The 16,952-nt window shown below is 39.9% G+C and overlaps 1 protein-coding gene across 2 annotated transcripts in view; it reads left to right on the top strand.

Moving 5' to 3' along the window:
• Positions 1-16,952, top strand: part of TAF2 (TATA-box binding protein associated factor 2) — a 67,833-nt gene that overhangs the window by 10,917 nt on the left and 39,964 nt on the right. For both annotated transcript variants that reach the window (XM_084747903.1, XM_084747904.1), the window contains exons 6-11: positions 8,342-8,573; positions 9,096-9,280; positions 10,224-10,337; positions 12,470-12,569; positions 13,967-14,052; positions 16,358-16,493. In XM_084747903.1, the coding sequence (XP_084604029.1) occupies positions 8,342-8,573; positions 9,096-9,280; positions 10,224-10,337; positions 12,470-12,569; positions 13,967-14,052; positions 16,358-16,493 (853 nt within the window). The remainder of the gene's footprint in view (positions 1-8,341; positions 8,574-9,095; positions 9,281-10,223; positions 10,338-12,469; positions 12,570-13,966; positions 14,053-16,357; positions 16,494-16,952) is intronic.

Genomic DNA, 16,952 nt, shown 5'->3' with positions numbered 1-16,952 from the left:
TGTCCCTGCTCCAAGCTGCTTCTGAATCATCGCTTGTTCCTTCTCAGTCATCTTTTAGGGGAAAGCTTTGAAATAATCTATCACCTTGATTGTTTACCTTCATAGTGAAGTTCAGCATGCATACAGAAAACTGTACAACATGTAAACACAAAAAGGTAGTAACTTTTCATGAGTGAACAAACCTACTGAGCTCACACTCAGATCAACACAGTAGCATCAGCATCCTCCTCAGCTCCGGTCAGCATTCCCCCCTGGTGTTCTGACTGCTTGCCCTGTTCCTGAAGTAACTCGATTGTGCTTGGTTTTGAACTTTACGTAAATGGACTCATTCATGTGATGTGCTCTTTATAGCTAGCTTTTTGTTGTCGTTCAACACCCAGAAGTGTGCATAAAGACCTGTATCTTTATGTGAAAGTATAGTCCACTCATTCTCATGCTCTGTAGTTCACTAGATGTTACTGAAGTATTTTATGAGGGGAGTGTTGGCTTAGTTTATTAACAATTAAACTTTATTATACAACCCAACTAGTATATATCAGAAGGAAAAAAAAAGGTTAAAGGGACAGAAGATTAAAACCTCCTGGAATCCGTTCGGCAGGACGGGTCCTTAGGTGTCTCAGTCCCACGAGCTGGTCCGGGCCTTTCCTCTCTCTCTGTGCCTTCTTCCTCTCTCCTCCTACCTCTTCCCAGTCATAAGCAAAGGGCGGTCCCTTCTCCCTTCGAGGGTCAATTAGGAAAACAATAGCCACGGTGGGGTTCCTAGGTAGGCTTCCTGAATTCCAAGCCCAGGAAGGCTCCAAACAGTCTCTCACAAGGTATTCATGGTGTGCCCCAAGGGTAAAGCCCGTCAAGACTGCTTCCACCTGCGACAAAGCTTAATCTATCCTACACCTCACCCTTCTCTAAAAAATTAAGAACTATATACACATATATACATATATACATATATACATACTTATCAGGAATCAAGAACATAACAAAGTCCTTTTATACTTGTTATCCTAAGGGAAAGTATACCACTATCCTACCAAAGAGAGTCTTTTTCTTTCATGAGAAACTGTAATTATTAATCTACTAAAGCTTCTAGTAACACTGTGGCTATCTAGTCTTCAATCTCATCAGAGACCCAAGAAGGAAAATCTATCTAATAAAGGAAGTGCTGGCAGGCAACTTCCAAGTTGCAGAGTACAGAGAGAGCAGACTGCCTGGATAGTCACCGAATTCTCTCCTTCATTGGGGCAATCAGTCTTCAGCCTTTCGGCCCAAAACATCCAACGAACTGTTTTTTGAAGTAGGAAATCCGACGGTCTGGTCCATCTATTTTCTTTAAAGCTGGACAGTCATCTTTCCAGCATCATTGTTGATCGTTGCAGACAGTCAGCCTGTCATCAGCCGTAGAGATAAGAGCAGTAGCAGAGCAGTTTTTTCGTCTAGTGACCATTTTGTCACCAGCGTCTTTTGAAGCCCCCATCTTCAATGATGTAAATGGAGAGGCGGCCAGGAGCGGATGTCTCTCTCTGTCAGGAAAGCCCTCATCATTAAATGCCATATTTTGTGGATCTCTGAAGAGTTTGAAGAGCAAATCTATCTATTCTTACAGTTATCAATCTATTCCTTTGAAGACATAGACAAGCTATTAAACAAACCTGCTCTATAACAAAGTGAGTATCTAATAGGATTTCTACGTAACTAAATACCAACTTTTATCCCCGATGATTCCAAACAGTTTTTTATAAGACATTAGTGGTACATGAATAATACATCAAATAAACATTGAACAAAAAGAACGTAAATTTCTGACATACAATATACAATATTTTGTCAACATAAAACATACAATACATAAGGCAAAAATGAATGGAGTATACAATTTAAGTTCATATCAATGTGAAGCAAAAGTTGAAGTCTTAAATTTCCATCAATCAAAAGTCTTAAATTTCCATCAATCTACAATACCAATGTAGAAATTTTTAAGTTAGTAGATTCAATAATCTACCTTTTATTCTACAATCTTGTATCCTCCCTTCCTTCCCCCCTTTTTTTTAATATTAAAAGGGATAGAAAGTAAGAGAGAAAGAAAGATAGAAGAAAGAAATCCCCAAATGAACTTTTATTAATTGTAAATAACCCCGTTAGGCAAAGATGAGCATTGGTAACCCACCAAAAACACACATCCCACCTACTGGGAATGGGGGCGTCGTGTTCTCAAAATTACTTGATGTTGTTTAAGAGAAAAATATTTTTTGGGTACCCAAGAAAAATAATATATTGGCCAAGCGCTGGAAAAGCTAGCTGTTTTTTGTCCAGTCCTTTTGGGATCGATCCTTTCGGCTAGCCGATTTATTGTTAATATGTATGCAATTTTTGGAAGAAGCAGTAGTGCCAGAGGCAGAAGTTCGATCTTCATAATTGTCCTGTTTTTTGCTCTGAAAGTAAGCAGACTTTATAAATCATTAGTACAGGTATGTTAGTACATATATAATTTTTAAGGGAACATCATTTGAGGCATCTTGCTCGAGGTGCCAGAGGCATGCTTTTGGGGTTAAATCACCCATGTTGCCTGTTGTCTTCAGCATTGTCCTGCTTTTTGCAAATACAGGGCTCTACCTGCATATACACCAATAGGACAGAAGAGGGCATTAGTTTTCCAAGCTGTAAGGAACAATGTCAAGCTGTTAAGAACCAGGTAGCTCTTAAGATTCACTTGTTATATGGTTAGATCTAATCTTTATAAGTTTAGTTGGTAGCCATATATTTTCATTTCCTGTGGAAACATACGCATACCCACGACCCCATCTCAAAACTACTGTAGGTTTCCATTTCATACTTTCCAAGTCCTTGAAGAATATTGGTTGCCCCAATTTTTCAGTTTTTTCTATTATCCAATGTCTCTTCGCAGCTGACGTCCCTTCATCATTCACATTAAGAAAATTTAGAGTCAACAAAGCATTATTTAATCGATCCCTGGGTGTCTTTACCCTTCCCTTTTGTTTAATAAGCATTTCTTTTAAGGTACGATTAGCTTTTTCCACAACTGCTTGTCCTGTGGGATTGTGAGGTATACCAGTAACATGTTTTATATTATAATACATAAAGAAGTTTTTCATCTTAAGGGACACATATGCAGGAGCATTGTCAGTCTTAATTTGTGCAGGTATTCCCATAAATGCCATTATTTCTAGTAAATGAGTAATCACACAGTTAGCCCTTTCAGAACTTAAGGCAGTTGCCCATTGAAAACCTGAATAGGTATCAATGGTATGATGCACATATCTCATTTTTTAAAATTTTGCAAAATGAAACACATCCATCTGCCAAATTTCATTCTTTTTGTTACCTCTAGGGTTAATTCCAGCAGGTAATGGTAGTTGACTATATAAGGAACATGTAGGACATTTATTAATTATTTCTCTAGCTTGTTGCCAAGTGATAGAAAATCTTTTCTTCAACCCCTTACCATTGACATGATGTTTTTCGTGAAATTTGGAGGCTTCGAATACATTACCTATCAATAATTTGTTGATCTCTTCATTTCCTTCTGCCAATGGACCTGGTAAACCTGTATGGGATCGAATATGAGTAATATACAAGGGATAATTTCTGCTTCTGATGACCTGTTGCAGCTCTATAAATAAAGTAGTCAATTCTGTGTTATCAGGAGTAAATTTAGCAGTTTCTATATGCAAAACAACCTTTTCAGCATATTGAGAGTCAGTAATTATATTAAGAGGTTCAGGAAAATCTAACAAAACCATAAGGATAGCATATAATTTTGATTTTTGAACTGATGTAAAGGGGCTTTTAATCACCTTGGTCATTTTCTCAGACTTATAACCAGCCATACCTGATTTATTTGCATCAGTGAAAAAGGTGGGTGCCCCTGAGATTGGTGACCTCTTTACAATACTTGGAAGGATCCAATTAGTTCTTTTTATAAACTGTATACGTTTGTTTTTTGGGTATCTATTGTTAATGTTTTCCAAATAATTATTACAAGCTTTTTGTCAATTTTCATTAATTACCCATAGTGACATAATCTCAGAATCAGTAAGAGGCACTACAATTTTCGCCGGGTCCATCCCTGACAGTTGACGCAACCTTATTCTTCTCTTTGTAATCAATTTAGAAATTTTTTTTATATATGTTTTTAATTTTTTGCTTTGTTTATTTGGCAGGAATATCCATTTTATAATCCGGTCTTCCCTTTGTATGAGAAGCCCAGTAGGAGAATGTTTTGAAGGCAAAATAACCAAAATGCAACCAAGTTCAGGATCAATTTTATCCACATATGTCTTTTGAAGTTTTTGTTCCACCAGAATTAACTCCTTTTTTGCTTCAGCAGTTAAACACCTAGGACTGTTTAAATCCGAATCCCCTTGTAAAATTTGAAACAAGTTACTTAACTCATAGGTAGCTAACCCGATTGTAGGCCTTAACCAGGTAATATCGTCCAATAATCTCTGAAAGTCATTAAGAGTTTGTAATTGATCTCTACGGATCTGTACCTTTTGTGGTCGAATTTTTTGTTCAGTTATTTTATAGCCTAAATAGGTAATTGAATCTCCTTTTTGTATTTTTTTTTACCGCAATTTGTAATCCCCAGCATGGCAGAATTTTTTGTGCTTCCTGAAACATTTTTTTTACAATACTAGGATCAGAATCAGTTAGCAGAATATCATCTATGTAATGATATATGATAGATTGAGGAAACAGCTTACGAAGTATTTTTAAAGGTTGTTGTACAAAATACTGGCATAAAGTTGGGCTATTTAACATTCCCTGTGGAAGTACCTTCCAATGATATCTCTTCATTGGAGAATTACTGTTTAGAGTAGGTACTGAGAAAGCAAACCTTTCCCTGTCCTTCTCGTGTAGAGGTATGGTAAAAAAACAATCTTTTAAATCAATTGTAATTATATGTCAAGACCGAGGTAATAAGGAAGGCAAAGGAATTCTAGGTTGAAGCGAACCCATGGGTTGAATCACCTTGTTTATGGCCCTCAAATCTGTTATCATTCTCCAACCACCTGATTTCTTTCTTACCACAAACACAGGGGAATTCCAGGGACTGGAAGATTCTTTGATGTGTTGAGCCTCTAGCTGCTCTTGCACTAAACCGTGAAGCGCCTGTAACTTTTTTTTTGTTAAGGGCCACTGCTCCTGCCATACAGGTCTGTTTGAAATCCATTTTAGGGGCAAGGCGGTTGGTATCTCAGCAGTGGTCCCTCTTATAAATTTTGACACTCTAAACCTGAAGAATTTTGAGGTTGGACAATGGGCATAGCTGGTGGTCGCCTCTGATCACTTACATTAATCTCTTCCCTAGAAGCGCATACCAATTCACCCATTGTTTCAATCTTTTTTATCCCAGTATTTGTAGGAATAGTAATCTGAGTACCCCATTGCTGTAAAAGGTCTCTTCCCCATAGATTTATAGGAATGTCAGTCACATAGGGTTTCAGCCTCCCTATCTGCCCATCTGGTCCCACACACTCAAGCCACTGTACACTTTGTTTTATTTGAGATAACTTGCCAATTTCTACAATTTTTGTATAAACCTTCTTAAGTGGCCAAGTTTGGTTCCAAGACTTCTGGCAAATGATGGAGACGTCAGCTCCACTGTTTACCAAGCCTTCTATTTTAATACCATTTAATTGTATAATTAACTTAGGTCTCTGATCATTAATTACTGTTTGCCAGAACACACGGGTCCCTGTGCTCCCGAACGCACCAGTCCTTTCCACTGGAGCGGCTTTGTCCTTAATGTAAGGAAACAGTAGGAGTTGAGCAATCCTATCCCCGGCATCAATTTTCATCTCCTTTTTCACACATACCAAGATTTTTATTTTCCCTTTAGAATCTCCATCTATAATACCAGGATGCACAATAAAACCTTGAGAAGTCAGCCCGCTTTTTTCCAGAACCAATCCTACTGTGCCTGAAGGCAAAGGTCCAAAAACACCAGTATTTAATTTGTAACATTCAACCTGAGGAGTTAGGGTAAGAGACATATTTGAAGCCAGATCCAAGGCTGCACTGCCTTCAGTAGCATGCATTAGATCGCTAACACTCAGTTCCCGTTTTCCTGTGGGTTTGTCACTTTCTGACTGGCCAAAGGAATTCGGCTGGCATTGTTTACGGGGGCCCGAGCCGATGGCCCCCTCTTGTCGTTTTCCGTCGGCAAGATATTGTCTTGTACATCTCGCTTAGATTGACAATCCTGAGCCCAGTGTTTCCCTTTTCCACAGCGACTACAGTACCCTGGGAGTCTTGGTACCTCATTACCATCATAACCAGAACCCCCCTGTTTTTTTTTATAAGTTACGTTTTTTTCTGGGTTAGTGCGCCTTCTATTTCTACAGTTTTTTTGCACATGACCGATTTGACCGCAATTAAAGCACCGAGTATTATGATATCTGGGCTCTCTGACTAAAGCTTGTCCCACAATATTATTCTGATATTCCTGAGAGTTGATATTAACTGTCTCCTTTACCCAGTCATCTAATGGAGCGCCTCTTTCCTTTAATGGTCTAAGCACCTTCTTACATTTAGCATTTGCATTTTCATAAGCCATGATAAGTTTTAATGCCTTTTTGTTATCAGAATCTGGCATCGCCTTATCCATAGCAGATCCTAATCTCTGCAAAAATTCTGTAAAGGGCTCCAGAGGTCCTTGGAACACCTTAGTAAAAGAAATAGTTGTTTTCCCAGGTTCCTCTACCAGCTCCCAAGCTCTCAAGGCTGTCTTACGACATTGTTCAATCACTCTATCGTCAGTTTGAATTTGTTCTCTCATGTTAGTATATGGTCCATCACCAAGTAACTGATCTCTATTAATATTTATTCCCTGTGTGATATTTTCTTGTTCTATTTTTATAGCCTCTGTTCGCCACCATGATAACCACTGTAACTGTTGTGCTGCTTCCAATACCGCTGAAACTAAATTTTTCCAATCTTGGGGAACAAGTCTATTCTGATAGGCCCAGCTGTTTAACGTTTGTTTAACGAAGTTAGAATGCATACCATATCTGATGATGGATTCCTTAAAATGTTTTAAATCCATCATGTCTACAGGACACCAGGCTATTTTGTCATGACCCTCAGCACCATTTGGCTCGATTACATGTCTTACAGTGACTGGAAAAGCTGAAGGTGCCTGGGTGACTGTGGAAGTATCCTCCACTGGTACATTTACTTCCAAAGACCTTTTGGTCGGTCTGGCTTTCTTTGCCTCTGGTTTCTGACCTTCTCCACCCTTTTTAACCAAAGGTGCCTTCTGCTTTTCCAGCCCTTCCACTTTTCTCTGTATTTTGCCTATTTGTTCAGTCAAGTCAGTAATTCTTTCCAAAAGGATAGAGCTTATTGACTCTTCCTGATTTTTCTGGCTTTCCGGTCTCTCTATTTTCTGTCCTTCATCACTACCAAATGCCAAAAATTCTATCCGTTTTCCCATCCCTTCATTTTCATACCTCAGCCTTTCTATCTGTCCAGTCAAGTCTGCAATCTTTTCCAAAAGGATAGAACTTACTGACCCTTCCGGCTTTTCTATGCCATTAGCCTGTCTTCTAATCCTTCTAAGCATGAAATATTGTAATAAAAGGACAATGAGAAAACAAAGAATCCCCTCTAAGTATAATGCAGGAAAGAGTTTTGCAACAGCAGTTGCAATTTTGCCAATACCCTGAAACAACATTTCTATCCCGTGGAATACTGAATCTTCCCTCATATCATTAGGGATTGTGGAACCCATCGGGCCCCACGTTGGGCGCCAGATGTTGGCTCAGTTTATTAACAATTAAACTTTATTATACAACCCAACTAGCATATACCAGAAGGAAAAAAAAAAGGTTAAAGGGACAGAAGATTAAAACCTCCTGGAATCCGTTCGGCAGGACGGGTCCTTAGGTGTCTCAGTCCCACGAGCTGGTCCGGGCCTTTCCTCTCTCTCCGTGCCTTCTTCCTCTCTCCTCCTACCTCTTCCCAGTCATAAGCAAAGGGCGGTCCCTTCTCCCTTCGAGGGTCAATTAGGAAAACAATAGCCACGGTGGGGTTCCTAGGTAGGCTTCCTGAATTCCAAGCCCAGGAAGGCTCCAAACAGTCTCTCACAAGGTATTCATGGTGTGCCCCAAGGGTAAAGCCCGTCAAGACTGCTTCCACCTGCGACAAAGCTTAATCTATCCTACAGGGGAGTACTTTCCTCAGATTATTAATTTGTCTAAGCCAAAGATTGTGTTGTAGAACTGTTTATATTTTGGTGCTGTGTACTGATTCCATCATATAGCAAGACTTGACCTGAGATTTTAAATGTAAAGTATATTCTGTACTGTTAATATGCTTGTAGGTTTTGGTTCCCGTGTGTTGATTCATACTCTGAGTTGTGTACCTGGAAATTAGAATTTACAGTAGACGCTGCAATGGTGGCCGTGTCCAATGGAGATTTGGTGGAGACGGTGTATACTCACGATATGAGGAAGAAGACCTTCCATTACATGCTTACTATTCCTACAGCAGCGTCCAATATCTCCTTGGCCATTGGCCCTTTTGAAATACTTGTGGATCCATATATGCACGAGGTAAGTCATTTTACTTGTCTTGTTCTCTCTCCTCTGTACTTTTGCTCTTTAGGAAAAAAAGGCACAGAAAAATAGTATTACTTTTAACTGTCAAGAATATCACTAAAAATAAAGTGTTTCACATCACATTCATTTGGAAGAAAACACATTTTAACAGGCTTTTTTACTGGGATTCTAACCATACCTCAGTATGCAGAAGTGAGAATAAATCTTACTATTTATTACTTCTTTTCTTTAAAAATAAGGTCTCTCTGTGCTGTAGAACTGCCCTTGAAGTCTGTGCCTGCCCTTTAATTTCCAAATTGTAGTTTCTCAGCATCTAGAGATGAGGCTCAGATGAAATTAATAATAACATTAATTTTAGAAACCAGCCTACACTCTAGCCAGCCTCTACCTCACCGAGTGCTGGGATTACAGGCATGCATCACCAAGCCCCAGCTTATAACAGCTATTTTCAACATTATGAAGTTTATTAAAAGCTAATATGTCCTTCCTTTGAGTTGATTATTCTTTTATTTTCAGGTTACTCATTTTTGTTTACCTCAACTTCTTCCATTACTTAAACATACCACATCTTACCTTCACGAAGTTTTTGAGTTTTATGAAGAAATTTTGACTTGTCGCTATCCGTACTCCTGTTTTAAGACTGTCTTCATTGATGAAGCTTACGTTGAAGTGGCTGCTTATGCTTCTATGAGCATTTTTAGGTTAGTGTCTCTTCGAATGGGGAATACCTAAATTAAAGTAATGATAAAAAGAGAAGCTACTGGCCGGTCACTTTTAAGACTGGTTTTGTACCTTAGATGTGATTGAGTTTATAGATTTGATATTTTTTTAAATGATGTATGTAGCTTCTTACAAAAGGAAGTAAAACATCATAGTACCTTCTTCCACAATTAACATTCACATTTCCATTTCTGGTTTAGTTATTAATGTTTGTGAATGCGTAGCTTATATATTGTACAGGTAACTAGTATGTTTTTTTGGTAGCACTATGAGAACGTACCAGTATCATCAATTTGTCAGATTACGATTTTTCCCTCTTTGTTTTAGCCCCCATCCCCACCCCCACCCTTTTGGGGAAAGTTCTAAATTTGTAAGTTATATGAGTCAGGGCAGTTGTTTTACTTTCCTGTCCCTCAGAGGTCTCATGTGTAATGTGGCATGCTAATACTATATATTCTTTAGTGCACATTAGGAAAAATTGAATGGAGCAGTGTATTTAGAGGTAAATAACAGAGTGCTACCAGGAAATTTAAGAGCTACCAGGAAAAGAGTTTTACTTTTGTTACTAGTTTTCTGGCTTTTGGAGACTGTGAGCTTCAGGCTTTCTGTGCCCCAGACTGCAAAAGATTTTTCAAATTAACCCCATTGTATTAGGATTCATTTTTTATTAACACACTACTTTCTCATTATTCAAAATGGTGATTTATATTTTTTATGAAAATTAACACAAAACACTGTGCTCCTTGCTTTAAGCAGATTGTGAATTTCAGACAAATTTTGAAGAGATTAGACTTTGGGGAGACTATTCATTTGTTTCTTCTGTGTTGAACTGGAACCTCAAGCTGTATTGCTTTAGGAATTCAGTCTCTGTACTCTGGCTGTGCATCCCTTGGTCCTGAGTTCCTCTCACTCTTTGGTTTTCAGCACAAATCTTCTGCACAGCTCCATGATCATAGACGAGACGCCGCTGACCCGACGGTGCTTAGCACAGTCCTTAGCGCAGCAGTTCTTCGGCTGCTTCATATCCAGAATGTCCTGGTGAGTAGCTTCAGCATCATAGACTGAGCCTAAGGATCGGGAAAGCTGCCCCAGCCCCTTGTTCTTTGACAGAATCTCTGTGGCTCATGCTGTCCTTAAGTTTCCTATGTAGCTGAGTCTGTGGCGCTCCTGCCTCCACCTCCCAGGGCGTTGGCTGGTATGTGCTCCTGTCCTTTTCTTTTCCTGCATTATATGCTGACAATTGCCCATAGTCCATAAATGTTGAGGTTATTTTGAGAGACTGGAAAAAATTAATTAAAATTAATTAAATTAAATTAAATTAATTAAATCAGTATAATTAGCAGGGTGTGGTAGCACATGCCTTTAACTCCAGCATTCAACGGTGGATCTCTGGGAGTTTACGGCCATTCAGGTGTATGTAGCCAGTTGAGATGAAATCCCCACTACATGGTGAGACCCTGTTTCAAAAAAATAAAATGAGAAGCTGGGCGTGGTGGCACACGCCTGTAATCCCAGCACTTAGGAGGCAGAGGTAGGTGAGTCTTTGTGAGTTCTAGGCCAGCCTGGTTTTACAAACCGAGTCCAGGGCAGCCAACGTCTACACAGAAAAATCTTGTCCTCAAAAACCAAACCAAACCAAACAACCCCTTCCCCCCCAAAAAACCAGTAGTTACTTATATAATTTACCATAAAAAATAAGAATTCTGAAAAATGTCTTAGCTATATAGAATACAGATTTGAATATATAAAAAACGAATTAGAATTCTAATGTCAATGTTCAAATAAGGAAAAATATTTGAGATGATTTTTTTGTTGTTGAGAGAGGGTTTTCTGTGTAGCCTTGGCTGCCCTGGACTCGCTTTGTAGATCAGGCTGGCCTTAAACTCACAGAGATCTGCTTGCCTCTGACTCCCTGAGTGCTGGGATTACAGGTGTACGCCACCACACCCTGCTGTTTATGATTTTTATAGTACAGTAATTATCTTCAACAGCAGTAATAATGGCGTAGGAATTTGCCTTTTAGTTTAAAATTTTGCCAGTTTTCTAGAAAGCAGAGAAGGGGAAGCGCATTTGGAGCTGGGTGCAGCTCGGAGGTACAGTGCTTTCTTGTAGATGCCTGGCCCCAACACTGAAAAAAGAGACAATCTTTATTTTCTTTAACTTGAGATAAATTTTATATTTCTGTCTGTTTTTTATGAAGGGGGTCTTACACTATAGTTATGCCTGGCTTAGAACTTAACAATGTAGACCAGGTTGGCCTCAAACTCACAGACATTTGCCTGTTTCTAAGTGCTAGGATTACAGATGGAACTCGACACACTTGGCTACTTGAGGTTAATTTATAGCTGTGTACGAAATTTCCTTGAGATTGTAATTCCTTTTATATTTTAATGATGTAGGGCTTCACTTCTTGTTTCTTACAAATTTAATGTTATTGTGTGTATATGACAGATGTATGTCAGTAAATGAGTGGTTGGTGCCAATTGCCTTTTCCCGGGAGAAAATACAAACAGTAAACAGTTCAACTTAAGCGTACTGTAAAACCTGAGTTATGAAAATTACGTGGGATTGGAGTTTCCAGGAGTACAGGGCCTTGCATATGCTAGCTGAGCACTCCCACTGAGACTTATTCCCAGGCCAAGAGAGTGCGTTTTGTTTTGATCGTTTGAGATAGCCTCTTACCTAGCCTGAGATGTGCTAGAACACAACCATCTAAGGGTAACCATGAGTCCTTGACTATGCTGCCTTGGCCTCCAAGTGTGAAGGATGTGCCAGCACAGCCAGCAAATGTGCACTTTGGAGTTCAGCAGTACTGACGCTGGGCAAGTACTTCTTTAGTGGCAGACGGTTTCAACAGTGGTGTGGAGAGAAGCCCCGCTGTCAGAGTAAGGGCATTGCTAAACTTTAGAGGAGACGGTAGAACACTGTGGGCTTTTGCTTTTCTCCTGTACTAAAGATCAAGCCCAGGACGGCAAGCATGCTGGGAAATCACTGTCACTGAGCTACAGTATGGGCAGCTTAGCCTAAAGCATTTGAGGAGCCTGATAATATGTCAACAGCCTGCGTGTCCCTTACAGCAGCGGGTGGCACACGTTGCACTGAGTCCTCTAGTCTCTTTGATCCTGCTTGGACAGGCTTTTATGATTAAAGGTTTTATTGCTTTTCCTTAGGTCTGATGAGTGGGTGCTGAAGGGAATCTCAGGCTATATTTATGGACTCTGGATGAAGAAGACTTTTGGTGTTAATGAGTACCGCCACTGGATTAAGGAGGTAAGCAAGTGCTAGGTTTCCTCTTATAACTCAGTAATCTATTGCTAGAGTTTCCCTGAAGTCCAAGTCTTCTGTCCTTTATCTCATTCCATTTGTTCATTTACTTTGTGTGTTGGGGCAGTGCACATGCTAGGGTGCATGTGTGGTCAGAAGACAGTTTACTGGAGCTGTGTCTCTCCTTTTACTGTGAGTCCTGGAAATCAAGCTCAGGTGCTCAGGCTTTTGGGGAAACTCTTTACCCACTGAACCTTCTTGCTAGCTCTCTTGTCCTCTCTTTTACTGATTGTAAAGTACTTTTAAAATATCATTTGGAAAATAGCTAACTCTTTAAATAAAATGAAAATTATATCACCAGGAAAAAAAAAAGATTGTAGCTGTGCTTGGTGAATTTGTTCCATATCTTCTAACTGGTAAGGATGCTGTAGTGGCAGTGTCTGCTCCCCTGGGCATAGTGGCACCTTACTCATGTAGTGTGGGTGGGGCTTTGCACAGAGTAGCTACTTATATGCCAGGTAGCCTTCAGTAGCTACCTTATGTTCTCTGTCATTGACACATATTTTCCTGTTATTTAAAGATGAAGAAAAAAATGTATTTTGTATATCGATTTCTCATCATCACATAGATACTTTAATGGTATCAATTAGATTTGATTAGATCCTTAAATTCATTCTTTTCAGGAAGATAAATCCCTACCTAAATATCATTATTAAATTAATGGTAAACAGGTTATATACGTAGCACTGCTAGAGCCCATCTTCATTTTAGAAGAGGGAACTAACAGTGTGTAATAAAACAGTATTGATTATCTCAGTTCTGTTACTAACCCCACTTTACATATGAAGAAACGAAGGCACATAGAGGCTAAATTATTTAGTAAAGTACGTGGCTAATCAACTGTCTTGCTAGGATCCAGTTAGCTATTAGCCATCTTCCCATGCTGTTTATTTTCTGTCTATGTTATTTAAACTGTTCATGAATGCCCAACATAGTTATTTTTATTAACTTTAATATGTATTATATGTTACAGAAGAACAGAGGAGTTTTAAATTGATAGCTTAGTTCAATGTCACTTCTTTTTAATTGCCTTAGTCTTCAGAGGCAAAATACTGAGAAGGGATAAATCAATTTAAAGGACAAATCAGAGAGACTAAGAAGAGCAAGGAGGAGACATTGCTGAGCTGCTGGCAAGCCCCGAAGTCACAAATGGAGTTTTGGGTTGTAGCATTAAGCCAGCGTGTATAGCTTGTTCTGTTTATAAAAATACAGACCTCCAGATACTGTTTGCTTATCTGACATTTACATCTGATTCCAGGAAAGCAAATTTATGGTCTAGTAGTACTGAAGATTGCTGCATGAGAAGAAATTTTCATTGACTCTTACTTTTGTATCTTTTTTAGGAGCTAGATAAAATAGTGGCCTATGAACTGAAAACTGGGGGAGTTTTGCTGCATCCCATATTTGGTGGTGGAAAAGAAAAGGATAAGTATGTATTATTCTGAGGTGATATTATAATCCTCATTTAATGAGCTACTCTTAAAGAATCAAGTATTTCTTGAGGCCAAGTAAGGCCAGAATCATAATGATAGTGTGACAGCACAAACTGGCAGTGTTGTCCGAGCCCCTCGTTGCTTTTCTGTTTGGTCACATGAGAGTACTGTAAATTAACTTAAACATAGAAATGTAAGGTTTTCCTGCTTGACATGCTCAGATTCTAGCTCATCTTCATCTAACTCATCATTCTAGTCATGTGAGAACTTGCAGTCTGTGCACGTGCCTGTGTGCTTCTTGTGGCAGCTAGTCTCACTTGTCAGCCTGCTTCACCTGAGAGACGCCCAGAGGTTAGGAAGGAACATCTGCAAGTCTCTGAAGATGGTGCAGGAAGACTGAGCAGACAAGAAGAGCCTTGAATGTGGGTCACTATCCTGTCGCTCTAAGAGGCAGAGGGCTAGATGCAATGACAGAGGAGGAACCCTGCAACCATTTCCTCCCTGCTCCCTGGCTTCCACGAGACGGTAGCTGGGCTCTGCCATGATCTTCCCCTCAAGAAGGACTGAAACTGAGCTGCAGGAAGTCTTCCACTTCCCAGTCATTACTGCCTCGAAACTAAACCAAGGTTCCTAAGCCTTTGGAATTGAGTTTGAAAGTAATTTGGAACCATTTGGAGATGTGGGCTTTGGTGTCTTTAGAGTGCTATAAGTTAGTGGACAAATCCATTGGGAGCTCAGAAGACCAAATGCCAAAAGAAATGGAAAGTAAATGGCAACTCAGGAAGTTTATGATATAACTAAAAACTCTACGGGGAGCTGGGCTAGAGGCCATGCATGTCAAATTATACTAAAGAACAGGCCTACGTTTGTCTATTCTGAGATTTCAAGGTAACCAATTTTGTAAGGTTTGGTATGGATTTCACTGGCTGCTTTTAAACAGTTATACTGTGAAAATTGTGAGCAAAAAACTTGTTTGGCCAGAAAAGAAACAATCAGGGCAAAGGGAGGTGGCTGCCGAGAGATTAAAAGCATTAAAAGAAGCAGTCCTGAGTGTAAGGAAAAAGATTACAGTTCACTAGAAAGGGTTTGATTTGAGGAGAAAGCTCTGGAGCTCCCTGAATGAGCCTGGCTCCCCAAAACGTGCTTCCTGAGTTTAGCCATATGGGTACCCACAGCTGAATGCAGGAAGTCTGGGCTGTTTACTGATTGAGCAGGTAGCACACCTTGATGTCAGCTGCATGATGGCTTTACAGATATGTGGTGTGCAGGAGTTATACGCTCATAGAGACCTGAACTTAGATTTCAGTGGAAGACCTGGGAAGCTGAGCAGTGTGTGGCAAATCAAGGTCCCTTAGGTGGCCTCTGAGATGGCAGTGCATAAACTGTGGGAACGAAGCCACAGATGTAGTCAGCATCCCAGGAGGCTGCAGATGTGAGCAACCTGCGAGGAAAAGCTGCAAGGAACCTCACCCGCCCAAGGCAGAAACCATTGTGTACTATCCAAGGGAGGCAGCACATGCCAGGCTGCGTAAGAGGTTTGGGACCCACACCTGCCTCTTAACAATAAGTGCTAGATGCTGGGCATAGAGTGATAGTGCGTAAGTGTTCCTCTGCTGTGCTTTGGTTTGTTTTGGTGCCGTTCTGTGCCTCTGTTTAGGGATAAGAATGTTTCCTTGACCATTGTATCTTCAGGGTGTTGGCACAGAAACACAGCTCTGGCCTCAAGAGGCAATATAAGAGCCAGAGCCAGATAAGTGTGCTTGCTCATGGCCCAGAAACACACATGCAGCTTTCCCAGATACCATATTTCAGTGTAGCAGCAGTTTATGAAGGTTTATGTTAATGGAACAAAGAAAGTCATACATCAACATACTTTTCAAATCCATTGTTGGTACTCAGTGGCAAACCCAAGGATTCTCGCATGTATTACCAACCGAGCTGCTTGGATTTTTTCCCCCTTTTTTAAAAAGTTATTTTATGTTTATGGGTGAAATAGAAGTTGGAGGGAATACTACACCGACATTGATTGGGAGAGTACAGTTGGTACACTTTGGAAAGGTAATTAGTTAGAGCCGACCAATTTTAGAATGGGTTCTGTTAAGGTAACAGCAGTTCTTCTGTCTGTGTGGGATCATAAGGAACTGCTTTTAGGTATTTGTTGCTCGAAAGAATTTGTGTAAAATTTGCCATGTTGTTTTGAAATAATGGAAAATTATGAGCAGCTTAAATTGTTTACATTAAATGTAAAGTCCATGTTTTGTATTTCTTTTTGTCAGATAAGTGAATGTACTTGTTTTTCAGCCCTGCATCTCACCTCCACTTTTCAATAAAGCATCCGCACACACTGTCCTGGGAATACTATACTATGTTTCAGTGTAAAGCTCACCTTGTCATGAGACTGATTGAAAACAGGATCAGCATGGAATTTATGCTGCAGGTAAGTGCTGACGTTAACAACTGAGCAACATTAAAGGGAGTGGAGTCTTTTCAAACCCCAGAGCCTGTTCCTGGTGGCCCACCACCTCCAGCAAGGCACACTTCCTAATCCTGAAACAGCTGTCTACTGGTGACCAAGTATTCAAATGCTGGAGACTCATAGAGGACATTTCATTTTTAAGGCACCACATTATCCTCTGTCTCCCAGAGTTCTGTGGCTGTATCATCATGCAGAACATTCCAGCCCAGTTTCAACAGTCGCTGCTGTCCGTCATAGTCAAAGTGGCTGTTTCAAAGTCCAGAACCGCTCCTTAATTATAACCCTCTGTAAAATCAAAAGCAAACTCCATACTTGTAACAGACAGTGACATACGATATCTGTTACCATTCTAAAAAGGAGGAATTGAGGCATAGTGAAGAAATACTGGACTAAAGCGAACTTGAAACCCAGGAGGGTCTT

This window comes from Acomys minous (assembly GCF_964271855.1).
Source record: "Acomys minous genome assembly, chromosome: 12".
NCBI classification, from domain to species: domain Eukaryota; kingdom Metazoa; phylum Chordata; class Mammalia; order Rodentia; family Muridae; genus Acomys; species Acomys minous.
This window is presented reverse-complemented; position numbering and strand designations above follow the sequence as displayed.